The sequence below is a fragment of the Peromyscus leucopus genome, chromosome 3, assembly GCF_004664715.2.
Source record: "Peromyscus leucopus breed LL Stock chromosome 3, UCI_PerLeu_2.1, whole genome shotgun sequence".
Classification (NCBI taxonomy): Eukaryota; Metazoa; Chordata; class Mammalia; order Rodentia; family Cricetidae; genus Peromyscus; species Peromyscus leucopus.
The window spans coordinates 127,436,055-127,451,318 of record NC_051065.1 but is presented as its reverse complement, the minus strand read 5'-3'; the positions used below and the strand labels follow the sequence as shown (position 1 = coordinate 127,451,318).

The following is a 15,264-nucleotide window of genomic DNA, read 5'->3' as shown; positions in this document are numbered from 1 at the left end:
TGGAACCAGCCACATCCCCAAATAAAATGTGAGCAGGCAGGCTGGGGTTTCTGACAGCTGCTGACATGTTTTCCTAAAGAAATGCCTGGAGCAGGCCCGACTCGAGGCGAGACTCTAAACTCTAGGTGATACTCATGCCCGTTTTCGTTTCTTACATGTGCAGCATCTACACACAGTGAGTTTTACATAGCCTTCAGTGTCAGCTACATGTCTGTTAGGAGATGCTCCTGAACAGGAGCAGGACAAAAAAACCACCGTAACCATGGCAACTACACTGAACCAGCCCAGCTGGTCCTGATGTCTTGCAGGATAAATGCAGCATCCACAGACCTTTATGGTCCCACAAATTAAGTGGATGTTTGAGCTCTAATCTTTTTAATATAGCATGGCTGGAAGGTGAAAGGGTGACTGTAACACACGAGAAAGCTGCAGTCAGGTTGCAGCTCTGTGAATTCAAAGCTTGACAGTCAGGGGCCCATTCACACCCACCCTCACAGATATGTTCAACCCTTGTGATGAGTATGGTTTTCTCATTCCATGCACAGGATATTGATTGAAAAATGAGATGTTGTGAGGCAGAGGGATTTGCCACATATTATATAACCCATATGCTGTAGCACTAAATCTAGGTTATTTATATAAATGATACTTTCTACAAACCAGTGCGCTACAGAATGGTGTTGGGTAGGTGATGACCAAATTATGTTCCACAGGTTAATCAGATGCCACAGCATCTACCCAAAGGCGCCACATCATGGACAACAAGGAGTGTCAAAGGAAATGCTCAAAGCTCTTTGCCGGACAAAAAGCAAAGGACAAATAGTATAACAGAGGGAAAAATCTGCCCTATGGAGGAGAAGAAAATCAGAGAAATGAGAAAGGAGGGGAAGTAATGGAGTGAAGCCTAGTGCATTAACTTCCTTTCCAGTTTCTGTGAGAAATCATTCTGCAAAAACAACTTAGGGAGACAGAGCTCATTCACACACAGTTCAAGGTTAAAGTCGACCATAAGAAGGAAGTCACGGAAGCAGGAGCTTCAGGACATTGGACACAGCACATCCATAATCAGTAATGAATGCAAGTACGCTTGTGCTCTGTCTGCCTTCTCTATTCTTACACAGTTCGGATCCCCTGCCTAGGGAATGGTGTCACCCACAGGGTGCAGGCCCTCCCACTGAACCAGCACAGTCAAGACAACCCCGCCACAGGCATATCTACAAGCCAACCTCATCTAGATCAGTCCTCACTGAGACTCTCATCCCAGGTGACTCTGGATTATGTCAAGTTGACATAATCTCAGCTGTCCCACTGAGAAAGACAAAGGCTCACATGTGGTGGTCAGTCCCTGTCACTTCCTGGGCTAAGAATATAGAAGGTTATCTCTGGGAAGGAGATATTCATTGTGACTTGAGGGTACAGAATCTGGAGCCAGGCAGCATGAACTCAAGTCCCAGCTCTGTCTCTAAATAATCAAGGGAGCTTAGATCTGCCTGCTTCTTCTTTGGTAATCTAGGATAATACATATTATATCACAGGCTGTGGGAATTAGCCAAATTCGTGTATGTAAGAATGGTCCCTAATACTCAATAGCCTTTGTGTTATATTTTATTTCTTTTTTCTTTTTGAGACAGGGTCTTACTCAATGGCCCAGGTCAGCCTCAGGTGATCTCTCTGGCTCATCCTCCAGAATCCTGGGATTATAAGTGTGACCCACAATACCTAGCTTTCATTTCTCTCGTTATTAGTGTTTGAAGTTATAATTTCTTCTATCTGCCTCCACTAACCCACATCTGGTAAGGCATATTGAGTGCAGGCAGTGACTCATGTAGTAAGGAGGAGATTCACTCTGGTCCAGAATAACCAGAGCAGGGCAGCTCAGATAACCCATGAACTAAATCCTGGGACTAATGGGAAACTAAGGATATTAAACTCAGGGCTGAAGAAATGGCTCAGTGGTTAGGAGCACTTGGTGCTCTTATAGAGGACCTAAGTTCAGGTCTCAGACCCACATGAAGGCTTACACCCTCTATAACTCTAGCTTCATGGGATCCAAGTTCCTCTTCTGGCCTCCACAGGCACTGCACGTATGTGGTACACTTACATATATTCAGGCACTCATCATACACACAACAAAGTAAATCTTTTTAAAAGTGTCAAGTTCCTATGAGATTGGCAGGAGTCTAGGGGGTGAGTTGTGTGAATGGGGCATGTCCCTGTAAGCTTGTGCACTGGCACGCTTGGTCCCCAGCCAGTGGCATCGTTTGTACAGTTATGGAGCTCTCAGAATCTGAAGCCTTGCTAGAGAAAGTCTGTCATGAGGTCGGGGACTTGGAGGGTCCATCTCCCCACCATACTCCCAGTTTGCTCTCTCTGTTCCTTTGTGTGGATGGAGATGCGGCCGCTCAGCTTCTCATTGCAGCGACCAGCTGCTGTGCCTCCCCAACTATCAAGAACTCTCCCTCAGGATGAGCCATAAGCAAAACATCTCTGGCTTCCACGAGCTGCTTTGGTCATGGTGTTTCATCACTGTGGCAAACAGCAACCAACACAGGGAGGGACAGACTCAGCTCTTCTGATCTAGACCTCTCAAAGCCACAGCACACAGCTGACATCTGGAGCATCATGACCTACCTAAATCTAAACCTAAACAGCAGAACCTAGAAAGTGAGGTTTGCTAACCCACAAGAGGATTTTTATGCACAGATTTGTATAAATGCTGTTCTTTAACAGGTAAGTGTGACTCTGGTTTTCTTCTTTTTTCTGCATGAGAGATTGAACCGACAGCCTCAGAAATGCCACACACATGCTTACTACTGAGCTACACCCCAGCTGTCCTTTTACTTTTAAATGTGTGACCTGCTTTCATTAAGTTCACTAGACCAGCCTTGAGCTTGCTCCATAGCTCAGTATAGCTCAGTTGTCCTTGAACTTGTGGTCCTCCAACTTCAGCTGCCTGAGTAGCTAGGATTACAGGTTTGTATCACCAGCCAGAGAGAGAGAGAGAGAGGGAGAGGGAGAGGGAGAGGTGTGGTGTGTGTGATATGTGTGTGTGGTATGTAGTGTGTGATGTGTGTGTATGGTGTATGTGTGGTGTGTGTGTAGTGTGTATGTAGTATGTAGTGTGTGTGGTGTGTGTGGTGTGTGATATGTGTGTGTGTGGTATGTGGTGTGTACTTGTGTGTGAGGTGTGTGTGTAGTATGCAGTGTGTGTGATGTGTGTGTAGTATGCAGTGTGTGTGTGATGTGTGTGTGGTGTGTGGTGTGTGTGTGTGTGGTATGTGGTGTGTACTGTGTGTGATGTGTGTGTGTAGTGTGGGGGCTGTTATGCACTGAACAGCTATAAAGGAATATGAAAATAAAAAATAGGCTATCACCCCCTACTCACATTAGAAAATGTCGAAAACTAACTGGAGAGACATGATATAAAGCAGATGGTAAAATAAAGGGACACAGGGAAGACACCAAGTGAGAAACAGGTACAGCGAGGCTCACCGGGAAGCAGGAGCCGCATGCCCAGCTGGAAGAAAAGGCAAGACCCGTCGCTCATAAACATACCCACCACTGAAGTTACTGGGCATTAGAGGGTTCCAAACACAAACAGCACAGCAATGAAGATGTGTTCCAAACCTTCAGGGATGTTTACTTTACTAGATGGACTCTGGGGCACACCTGGAGAAGCACCGTGACAAGATAGAAACACTCCCCAGAGCACCTGGGAGTCACAGCCAGGTCCTGCAGCAACTAGCAGTCAGTTCCGCCCAATGGAACAAGGGGCTGAAAACAAGTCTAAGAGAAGCCATTGAACTGAGCCCTGGGAGAGGAGACAGCAGCAGAAGGGACATGATGGACCCGGGGACGGGGGGGCGCTACAAAGAGAAACAGCAAAGGAGGAGACAGACGGAATGAGAGACGGCTGGAGCACATGAAGGACCTGCAGCAGGAAGTTTCGTGAGCTCGGCAGGGAGTCTGACTTCACTGGGAGGAGAGAGCTGAACCTGGCCTAACAGTGTTATAATAAATGTCACTGGAGGCAACAGGGGGAATGTTAGAGGGAAGGCAAATGGAAGCTGGGAAACATGGTCACAGCAAAGTGAAGGATAAGGAGCTGTGATGAAGGTCTGAGAAGCGGGGACTGAAGTGCTAGGGGAAAGAGATATTCGAAGGGCAGAATCACCCAGGTTTGTCATCAAGGGGTGACCAGCAAGGAGACAGGATGGTCAGCCATGGTCAAAAGTGACTTTTACTCAGACAACCAGAAGGCCAGTCTCGGGGAGAAGAGGAGCCCTTGCATGAGGCTGGAAGAGAAGCTGGGGGTGGGGTAGTTCCAGGATCCAGGTAGTAAAGGCTCCAGAAGAACAAAAACCTTGCCAGTGATCAATGCCACAGAAACATGAGGCAAATCAAGACTAAAGGCTAGATCCAGGGAGCTATGTGCTGGCACTTAAAAGCGGAGCCTGCAGCTCTCCTGGAGCTAGCTGGCACGGTCAGCATCCACATGAGGATGAAGGGTGATTCCCTGGGACGACCCTCTATGGTCCGGGGAAATCTAGAAAGTGCAGTTGCTAGAGATGCCAGTTCAAGGCCAGCGCATACCTGTGCCACACTGGTACCTTTTTGGCTACCCTCAGCCTTTGTTCCTAAAGCCCTGCTACCAGAGAGGTCTTTCACACAACAAAGCTCCTGATGCTAAATGTCCGTGACGACAAGGTAAAGAGAATTACCCCAGTTCTGAATCTGACAGGGCTTCTGCCTGCCGTTTACGGGGCAATGGGTTTGAGCTATGCGTTGTCTCCATGGCTTAGGAAAGCATACGAAGATCAGGATACTGAGCAGCGAGCCAGGAAGCTCAGAAGTGCTCTCTGGGAAGTTTCCAGAGCTCAGGCTCATACAGCACACTGTTAGGTGCAGAGGACCCAAGGGAAACCTGGCAGGGGTCTCCAAGGGACAGGAGTGCTGGCTGGACAGGGTCAGATCCTTGGTGTGCATGTGAGCACAGCACCCTCTGCCATGTGGAGCAATGAGCTCAGCACCCACTTCCATTTGGAGTGGCACCTGCCGCAGAATGAGCGCCAAAGGAAGTTCTGTTTGGAGTAAGTAGGAAGCCCTATCATTATTCCAATAGCAAATCAATAAAGTTATGAGGGAAACGTGATTTGTGAGGTGTTGTGTTTTGTTTGAGCCAGCAAGGAGAAGCTAAAAGAATACTCTCCCTTGGTTTCTTTAACAGGTGGATAAGAAACCGGAAAGACTGTACGCGTCAGAGGTCAGGGAGGACCAGAGCAAAAGCAGAACCACAGCATCAGGAACTCACAGCGGCTGTGGCTGCCGGCACCATCAAGCTGTGAAGGCTCCAGCATGGAGTGGGAGGGGCTTGTGAGCCCTCAACCCTGGCTGGGGATCTACAGATGTGTTCTGGCTGCTGGGGCAGGAAGAGTCCGTTTTCTATAGGGAGGTGGCTCCTGGTAGTTAACCAAGCTCCAGAAGATGATTACACATGGGTACATGGGCAGCAGAAACTGGCACCCAAAGTTTATGGGGATGGTAGGGGAGAAGACACAAAGTTGGGGGGCAGCAGGGAGGTGGATAGTGAAGAGTTAGAGAGGGGTGGAGGGGAAACATAACAAAATACATTGTATGACATTCTCAAAAACAAAAATATTCTTTAAAAACTAGAAATGACAACCCGAACACCACTAGTGATAGACAAGTACCTGTGTTTGCGTGTTTCCTCCTTCCAGCAAAGCGATGCCAAGCAAAATGCCTTCGGAAAAAATTCTGTCGTTTTTGGTGTTCACTATGACATCAATGACAAGTTCGGATGCTCCTTCTTTGTCCAGCAGACACTGGATATCAGACATTGAAATCCCCATCTTATCTGAGTCCTGTCCAGAGAAGCCTCCTGTGGTCAGGGGAAAAAATAAAATAAACCCCCAGCAAAATCGCCTTCATCATGGACATCCTTTTATAGCAGCAAATAGTGTTTTCAAGTACTTAAACCATAACGACATGTGCCACAGGGAAGTTTAGTTACAAATATAAAAAACATATAAAGATGGAAATCTTAAAGAAATGTCTGACATGTAACTCAATGTCATTAATTGTTTTTCTTAAAGTACTCTGGAAAGAGCCGGAGAGATGGCTCAGCGGCTAAGGGCACTGGCTGCTCTTGCAGAGGACCTGGGTTTGATTCCAGCAGCCACACGGTGGCTCACAGTCACTGTAACTCCAGTTCCGGGGAATCCAACACTTGAGAAGCACACATGTATACAGACACACATGCAAGCACTCACATGTATGTGTAAGATAAAGATAAATAAATCTTTAGAAAAGTACTCTACAAATGTTATCCTTAATGTGTGCACAAAGAAACTATAACAAACTATCCAGAGTCAAAAGGCAAAATCCACCATAATTCTCAAACCTGTGGACTCAGGAACCCCAAACTACACAAAGGCTCTCACTGGTGTCCTAAGTGACTGTGTTGCACTGGCGTCACTTAAGTAAGGCAGGAGACAGCGCTGCCGTGAAGATGTGCCGTGACCCCAAAACGGACGATGAGCGCCTACCTCCCGCTTGTGCAGTCTTGGCATAGGCCCCGGACAGAGGTCCGTTGGCACCAACGCCATGGTCACCTTTGAAGTACCGGTTCAGAAGGATTCTCCGGAGTATGCTACCCTGGAAGAGGAGAGCCGTCACCATTTTTAAAAATAGACGTAAGGAATGTCAACATGCTAAATGCAAATATATCTGAAGTAAAAACATGAGAAAAATAATTTTATGCCAAGTCAGTATTTTTGAGGAAAATTGCAAAGGTTCCCAGTAACAGTAATACATTTTTTTTTATAACAGTGAAGTGAGCGGTCATGAGGCTCCTGCAAGCACTGTGGAGATGTCTCCTCATCCCGGAACCCATCAAATGCACACACTAAACACATATTGACCGGAGAGCTGTGGGGCTGGCTCAGTGGGTAAAGGAGCTTGCCACCAAGGCTGGAGACCTAAGTTCAATCCCTGGGATGTACTTGGTAGAAGGAGAAACCTGATTCTTGCAAGTTGTCTTCTGACTTCCACATACATGCTGTCACATGCACATGCACACACACACATGCACGATACAATAAATAAATAATGTAAACCAGTTACATATGTATGTATGTATGTATGCATGCATGTATTATGCACATACACTTTTATATGTAGAGGCCAAGGAGATGGCTTAATGGGTGAGCACACTTGAAGAGAAGCCTGGCAACCTAAGCTTGATCCCTGGGATGCACCTAGTAGAAGGAGAGAATTGACTCCTACACACGTGTGGTGTGCCATGCACATGACCCCACACTCACACTCATACATGCACACATTAAGTCAATGTAATAAATCATAAATTTGCTCAAGGGAAAAGCTGGGGTCCTAGTGTTGAGCAGAACACTGGTGGCGCCTAGAGAAGACAGCAAACACTCTGAAGCCTGGAGAGTGAGGCCTGTGGGGGCTGAGCACAGAGACCTGGGGAAGAGCTGGTATACAGCTGGTGCTCCAACAACCCACAGAGACCTGGGAAAGAGCTGGTACACAGCTGGTGCTCCAACAACCCACAGAGACCTGGGAAAGAGCTGGTATACAGCTGGTGATCAAACAACTCACAGAGACCTGGGAAAGAGCTGGTATACAACTGGTGCTCCAACAACCCACAGAGACCTGGGAAAGAGCTGGTATACATCTGGTGCTCCAACAACCCACAGAGAAGTGGGAGAGAGCTGGTATACAGCTGGTGCTCCAACAACCCACAGAGAAGTGGGAGAGAGCTGGTATACAGCTGGTGCTTCAACAACCCATAGAGATGTGAGAAAAAGCTGGTATACAGCTGGTGCTCCAACAACCCACAGAGAAGTGGGAGAGAGCTGGTATACAGCTGGTGCTTCAACAACCCATAGAGATGTGAGAAAAAGCTGGTATACAGCTGGTGCTCCAACAACCCACAGAGAAGTGGGAGAGAGCTGGTATACAGCTGGTGCTCCAACAACCCACAGAGACGTGGGAAAGAACTAGTATACAGCTGGTGCTCAAACAATTAAACTTGACAAAATAAAGTGAGTTCTGTTCAGACTCTGAGACTGGGTTTTATTCTAAAGAAAAGGACATTATATTTCTTTATAAACCAACTTCTAAAAATCCTGTCTTCTACACTTTAAAACAAGGAGGAAGAGGCAAGAGTGCAAACAGAGAAGGAGGAGGAGAAAAACAAAATACCATGTTTCTCTTACATAGGGAATCTAGAATCAAATATACACATGTATGCACACGCACATATGTGTGACATGAACACAGATGAGGGACTATTAGGGGACGCAGAGGACCTGTGTGAGAAGGCAGTAGGGAAGAGGGGAGAGTAGTGTGTGGGGTACGAACAAAGGAGAATAATAAATGCAGATCAAATGTCCTGTGGAAGCCATTAGAGTCTACGCTAACTAGAAATGACTTGAAAAGGTAAGTATGATTGCTGGCTTACACGTAACTACTGACACTGGCCCCGCTCCTGAGGTGGTTCCCACAGTGCAGAGAGGAAGCCTGAGCTTGCATGACTGGCTACAGATACACAGTTCACAGGTCTCAGGCCAGGGCTTCACTTCTCTGACTATAACCACCCCCCATGTCCAGGTGCCTGCTCCACTGGCCCCCACCCTTCCTCAGTGCTTTCCATGTGCCCTGCTACTCCAGACTCACACACTCCTCCCCAGCACAGAAACATCCGGCTCCTGCCCTTCCTGCCTCTGAGTACTCGAGTTATTCTGTCTCCAGTTCCAGGGGCTTGCCCTGGGTCCCTGAGTTGGACCTCCCCCTCCCCTCTCCCTCCCCCCCACCTGCACTGGCTTCTCATCCTCTGTTGCACACTCGGCCTGGCAGACACTGCATCTCCTCCAGCCTGACCTCGCTCCCCTAAGCCACTCAGTGCTTCCCTTGGATTTCTTGTTCCCTGTCTTGCACCAGCAGAGGAAACTCAGAAAAGGAACATTCCTTCTCCTTGAACCTGTCTTCCTCTCCATATCAACTCACTGTAACAGCATTACCATCACCCTGGCTGCTCACTGGCAATGGCTTCTGAATTCTACCTTTTCGTGGGAGCTTCTGGGTGCCTTTGATGCTATATTTAAACCAAACTAAGATTTATTTTCTACATCTCCCTGTTTGCTCAAGGATAAGGCCTGTCTTACCTCTGCAGCCTACATGCTCCTGGGAAGCTGCTCCTTCAGGCACCATACTAAGAGAAGAAGTAGACCTTCCTGGCTGTCAAATTGATTAGATTTAGAGTCACCATGGCAACACACCTTTAGGTATGCCCTTGAGAGCGTTTCCAAAAGTTTAGCTGGGGAAGGAAGGCCTACCTGAATGGGAACAGAACCATCTCATGGGTTGGGGTCTGTGACTTAATAAAAAGGAAAGGGTACTCATCTCTCCTTGCTTCTTGCCTATAGAAGTGATATCACGGACGCCTCACACTCACACTTGTGTGCCATGCCCTCCTTGCCATCATGCCTGCACCCTCAGAGTGAGTCAAAAGAGACCTTCCCAACCTTAAGCTGCTTTTGTTGAGTATTCGTCACATGAAAGAGAGAAACAACCAACACAGCGTTCAAGAGTTTACAGTGAGATGTGTTCCTCCACTGTTACGTGTCCTGGGGGCTCCAGCAGCCTTTAAAGGAGGGCAGGCTGTGCAAGCCACACACATCCACAAACACCAGAGCAGATGTGTCTCATGCACAGTGAGCAACAGGACGCCCTCGGTGTTCCGGAGCCAGGAATTTAATGGATGCTGCACCTCCAGTTGCTCATCTTCTCAGTGACTTTCATTTATTGATGCTTTATTCTTGGAGCACAGACAGACACCGCTTCTCATCTTGTGCTCTCTCTAACGCTTTTCACATAAGGCTGTAGTACATAAAGATGATGACGAGGCTTAGAAGAAGCTGGGGATGGAGAGCTGACTCCCCTCTGGAGGCACCTCTGCTGTCCTCCACTGAACCTGAGGAACCCAGGGGCTCGGCGGGACAGAGCACATGCTTCTCTTGCAAAGGGCCTGGGTTCAGTTCCCAGCACCCATGCATGTCAGGTGGTTCATAGCTCCAGGGCATTGGAGGAAACCTACACTTGTGTACACACACACACACACACACACACACACACACACACACACACACACACACGATTAAAAATAGATCTTTTCAAAAACCCAAAGATGTTCTTAGAGGAGGAAAGAGCCATATAAATAAGCATTACTTCTTTTCTTTTCTTTCTTTTTTTTTTTAAGGGAAGATCCTTTTTGTTGAATTAGCTCTGTCTTTTTAAGAAACGATCCTCCAAAATCAGGGACAAAACGTTTCTTTGGTATCCAATGGGTTTTTTCTCTGCCTCTCCCAGTGGCCGGAGGTGAGGCCACCAGAGCTTTGGTGAACTCAAGCCTGGGACTGAAATCATCAGGGAGACTCGGAAGCCTGTGGACCATGACCCAGTGCTGCTGCGGCCACCAGCACTGTCGTTCTGAGACCGAGTCTCGCTCTAGAGCCCAGCATGGCCTTCAACTCATTGCAATCCTCCTGCCTCGGCCTGCAGAGTGCAGGGGTTACAGGCATACACCACCATGCCCACCGACCCTGCCTGTTGTGCACACCAATCACGTCTCTCTCCTCCACAGCCTGACTGATAGAACCCCGCAAGACAAGCCGGGGTGTCCACAAAGACCGAGGAAGACAAAAGTAGAAGCTAGCCCTCTTCTTGTGCAGTCAGTGCTGGTGTCTGCAAAGGGCTTTGTCGTGAGCCAAGGTCTGGATCCTGAGCCAGTTTCTCGTTCACACCTTCAATACAATTCCCCAAAATCCCAACCAAGAAAGAAACATCACTCTCCCAAAGAAGACGGGAGGAGGAGGAAGAAAAATGAAAGATTTGTGCATAGTGGCCCATACCCATAATCCTAGTGCACAGGAGGCTGCAACAGGAGGATTGTCATGAATGAGAGGCCAGCCAGCACTATGTAGTGAGTTTCGGGTACCGAACTATGGAGTGAGAGATCTTGTCAAAAATAAAACACTATATTATTGTTTTAGCACTATATTTAAAAAAATTCCTTATAGGGTTAGAAGAATCGTGTTTTTAAAAGCCACAGAGTAGACTGCTGCATGGCTGCAGCCGCTATGACTAAGATGATGATATTTGCCAACACCGTAAAACCCTCTTAGGCAGATGAAACACAGACTGGTGAGCACCAGCCACCAAGCAAAGGCTCCTTCTCGGGTCCATGATGTTCAGGTTCATGATGTATTGTCCAACAAATACCAGAGTGTCACAGAACGGGAAGACAGGGGTTGCGACTCCTGGGCCTCTAGACTCGGGGAACACAGCACCCAGATTCTAATGTCCCTGTGCCCTTATTAACCGGGGAATCTCACACAGGCCACCTCACCACCCTGAGCCTCCGTCCTCAACTGGCAAGTGACACAGTAGTTGGACCTCCCTCCACACTTCTCAGTGTGGACGAGGGGCCGTACAAAGGAAGCAGATTCAATGACGTCCCTGCTACGTTAATACAGCCGAGCACGCAGAAGCACAGCTTTGCACTGTTGAACATTTCCTGAGTTTATATCAAACTTTCCCACAGAAATGAAAATGTTATCTAAGATACTAAGAAGAGGGAAAAAATTACCAACTACCTCAAAATCCTAGCTTTTCCCAGTTAATCATTGTGAGTGAATGTGGAAAAGTCAGTCTAAAGCATGTACTTACATCACTGTAGAAAATATACTCCATAATTTCAAATAAAGTGGGAAAAATTCTATCTTGGTTTGAAGGCCAGTGTTCAGCTAAGACAACCATCCCTACTTAAGCATGGCAGACCACCAGTGCCAACAGACCACTGGTGTCCACCAGTGCCGGCAGACTGCCAGTGCCGGCAGACCGCCAGTGCCGGCAGACCACTGATGTCCACCAGTGCCAGCAGATCGCCAGTGCCGGCAGACTCTAGTGCCAACAGACCACTGATGTCCACCAGTGCCGGCAGACCGCCAGTGCCGGCAGACCACTGGTGTCCACCAGAGGCAAGTGCGGTATCAGTTCGCCATGGGTCATCCAGTCTATCCTCTCTGTGATGGGGCACGGTGTCAAGAGCTTCAGTGTGAGACCTGTCCCTAAGTCACTTTAGGTCAAATAAAGTCACTGTAGAATCTGTCGGATATTCTAGCGCCAGGCTGTGACTGCCATGGCGGAGTGGAGGACAGAACTAATACACAAATGCCACGTTAAATAATTCCCCTGGGCTGAGGCGCGGGACGTCTGTGCTGGGTCTTCAGAGCCTCAGGAGCCCCTCAGCGGCCTCCCACAGAAGGTGCTGAGGCAGGCCCACTAGCGAGGATTCGCTCTGTCAGAGGCAATTCCAGGCCACAAGACACTGCTTCCAGCCAACATCTTCACAGGAACACATTCCAGATGTGCAGACTGTTACGGAGCCAAGAAAACTGCAACCACTTTCTTAAATTACAACAAAATATCTCCATAAAAAGCCGTGTCCGTGGCCAGAGGCGGCGTGCTGACAGGAAGGGGATACACCGGAAGATGGCCCGTTCCCTTGGTTCCCTGGTCACTGCCCACTGGGTTAGGCTGAGTCCAAGGTACCAGACACCAAGCAACCCAGAAACGGCCAGCTTTGGTGGACAGAATGGAGAGAAATAAGCATTTATCCTAGAAAAGTCTGAGGATTTTCTTTCACTTTGAAAAGCAGTACACAGTTTGCCTTTCTAGACACGAACAGCTGTAAGGTGAGAGTTCAAAGGTGTTCCCAAGTCCTTAAAAAGTGAGCTAGTGTGTTTTTCCCACTGGAAGGAATCTAATCAAGACTTGGTGAGACAAACAGCAGCATATACCAGCATCCTCAACACTGATCCTTCAGCAGGCGAGGACATTTCACTTGGGGTTCCCCATACCGATGGCTGATTAGCTACTGGTCAGCTTGGATGGATCTGGAGGCAGTAACTGCATGTCCTCCAGCCTCCACCATCACCTTGGAAGTAGGCGACAGGTGTTTCTGAAGCCCTTTGACTTAGCGACTGTATATCTGGTGAAGAATGTCCTCCTTGGAATGCCTGGTGGTAACACGAGCCATGGTTCTGGATCAACTGTCCTAGTGGAATTACAGAGTCCATTGTCATCACCCACCACCACTGTGGGGAGTTCCTTGGGGAATTGTGGCCCAGCTCACGTCATGTGCCAGTCCAGTCAGGTCCATCCAACCTGCAGTTCAGGACAGCCATGAGTGCCATTCAACACAAAATCTTACACTTATTTAAACATGTGGCAACTTTTCTCTTTTTTCCTTTCTGGTAACCCTTAAGTAGGGATGATAGTTGTAGCTGAAAACTGGTCTTCAAACCAAGAGAGAATTTTTTTCATTTTATTTGAAATTATGGAGTATATTTTCTATAGTGATGTAAGTGCAGTTCTCAACCATGACTTTGTAAATGGCAAGGTCAGACCACAACACATCTACAAGGCTGCCAGATACCCTGCTCACTGAGCCACGTCCTCTCCCGCTGCCTTTGCTCAGCTTCACAAAGATGGGAAACTCAAATGTCATCAGCAGTCGTCATCCGTGTTCACAGTCTGTCCACACCATGACACCCAACACACACTAATGGTCATCTTAAACAGCAATGGGTGCCAAAGCGATCCTACTGAAAAAACGAAGGCTGTGCCTGTAATCCCCACCCTCAAGAGACACAGGAAGGAGAACTGATGCAAGTTAGGGGCCAGCCTTGGCTCCATGAAGAGTTCCAGGACAGCCTGGGCTAGTGAGACTGAAAACAAAACAATCAGTATCTGAGGACTAGAAGAGAAACATTTATTCACATACAAGGCAATCCACCTGCAAATCCCTTTCCTGTCGCCCTCACTCTCTCGCTGTTTACCAACTATAAGGATATTTATTACACACCTACCATGTGACAAGGACTGGAAAATGGGCTCCCAACAGCAACACATGCCAGAGGAACCCAAATGTACACCAGAAAAACCCAAATAAACGAAGCTGAGACATGAGGCTCGGGAAAAATAATCCTCACCAGTCCTTCTGGCTCCACTTTCAAGACTTCAGTGCTCAAGCTGTCTGAGGACGCTGGTTCTCCAGGGTCAGCAAATGTCACAACCTCAGGCAATGGGGCTCCTGAGGTCTGGCTCACAGTGAGGTGTGAAGGAAGCTGCAGTCCCAGCAGTCTTTGGGGTAAGATAAAAGCTCTGCCCATTTGACCTGCAGGAACATCAAACCCAATGCTCTCCCCATCGATGGGCTCAGTTCTGCTGTGCATCTGAGCACAGGACTAGGGCAAGCCCTGGCTGGCTGAGCCTGAGAACTGCCTGTGGCTGCTGTTTGCTTGTTAGGACAACAGGTACAAAGCTGAGAAGGCCCTACATAAGCTGGGCAGGCAAACATTTTGTTTGCTTTGTTTGGGGTTTTCTGCTAATTTGTTTTTTTTTTTTTTAAATCTGACTCTTATGTAGCCCAAGCTGGCTTCAAAATTGCTATATAGCCAAACATGACCTTGAACTCCTGATCCACCTGCCTCTACCTCCTGAGTGCTGGATTACAGGTGTGTGCCACCAGGTCTACACACCCAGGCAAGCTTTAAAGACCATTTCCCTATTGAAAAAAACTACTAGATTCACACATCATGAATCACTAGCTCATAAAGTAACCCTGAAGTAGCAAAGACCCATGACCTCTACCACCTGTAACCTCAGGGCATCTTCAGACACCTATCTAACTACTAACTACTAGTTATTGCTGTAACCTCAGGACATCTGCAGACACCTGTCTAACAACTAGTTGTTGCTGTAACCAGGACATCTGCAGACACTATCTACTAGTTATTGCTGTAACCTCAAGACATCTGCAGACACCTGTCTAACTACTAGCTGTTGCTGGGAAATGGAATCAAAGTTGTAAGCAAACATTTGTTTTCAGCCCTCCAGTGATTACTTCCAAAAAGCTTCTCCAGGGATGCATGATGATGGCCATCCCATGATCCATCACTGTCAATCAAGTCAAAACACTCAGGAGGCAGAGGCAGGCGATTTCTGTGAATTCAATGTCAGCCTGATCTACAGAGTGAGTTCTATGACAGCCAGGGCTGTTACACAAAGAAACTCTGTCTAAAAAAAAAAAAAAAAAAAAAAAAACAAACCAACGAACTCCTGTCCTATTAAGTGACCCGAGGAGGCCCTCTCTTA

At 47.7% G+C, this 15,264-nt stretch overlaps 1 protein-coding gene across 2 annotated transcripts in view; it reads right to left on the bottom strand.

Annotated features, from left to right (window-relative positions):
- The window catches only part of Itpr2 (inositol 1,4,5-trisphosphate receptor type 2), a 423,811-nt gene that overhangs the window by 137,904 nt on the left and 270,643 nt on the right, over positions 1 to 15,264 (bottom strand). For both annotated transcript variants that reach the window (XM_028891637.2, XM_028891638.2), the window contains 2 exons: positions 6,567 to 6,675; positions 5,712 to 5,899 (listed from right to left, as the gene is read on the bottom strand). In XM_028891637.2, coding sequence (XP_028747470.1) covers positions 5,712 to 5,899; positions 6,567 to 6,675 — 297 coding nt within the window. The remainder of the gene's footprint in view (positions 1 to 5,711; positions 5,900 to 6,566; positions 6,676 to 15,264) is intronic.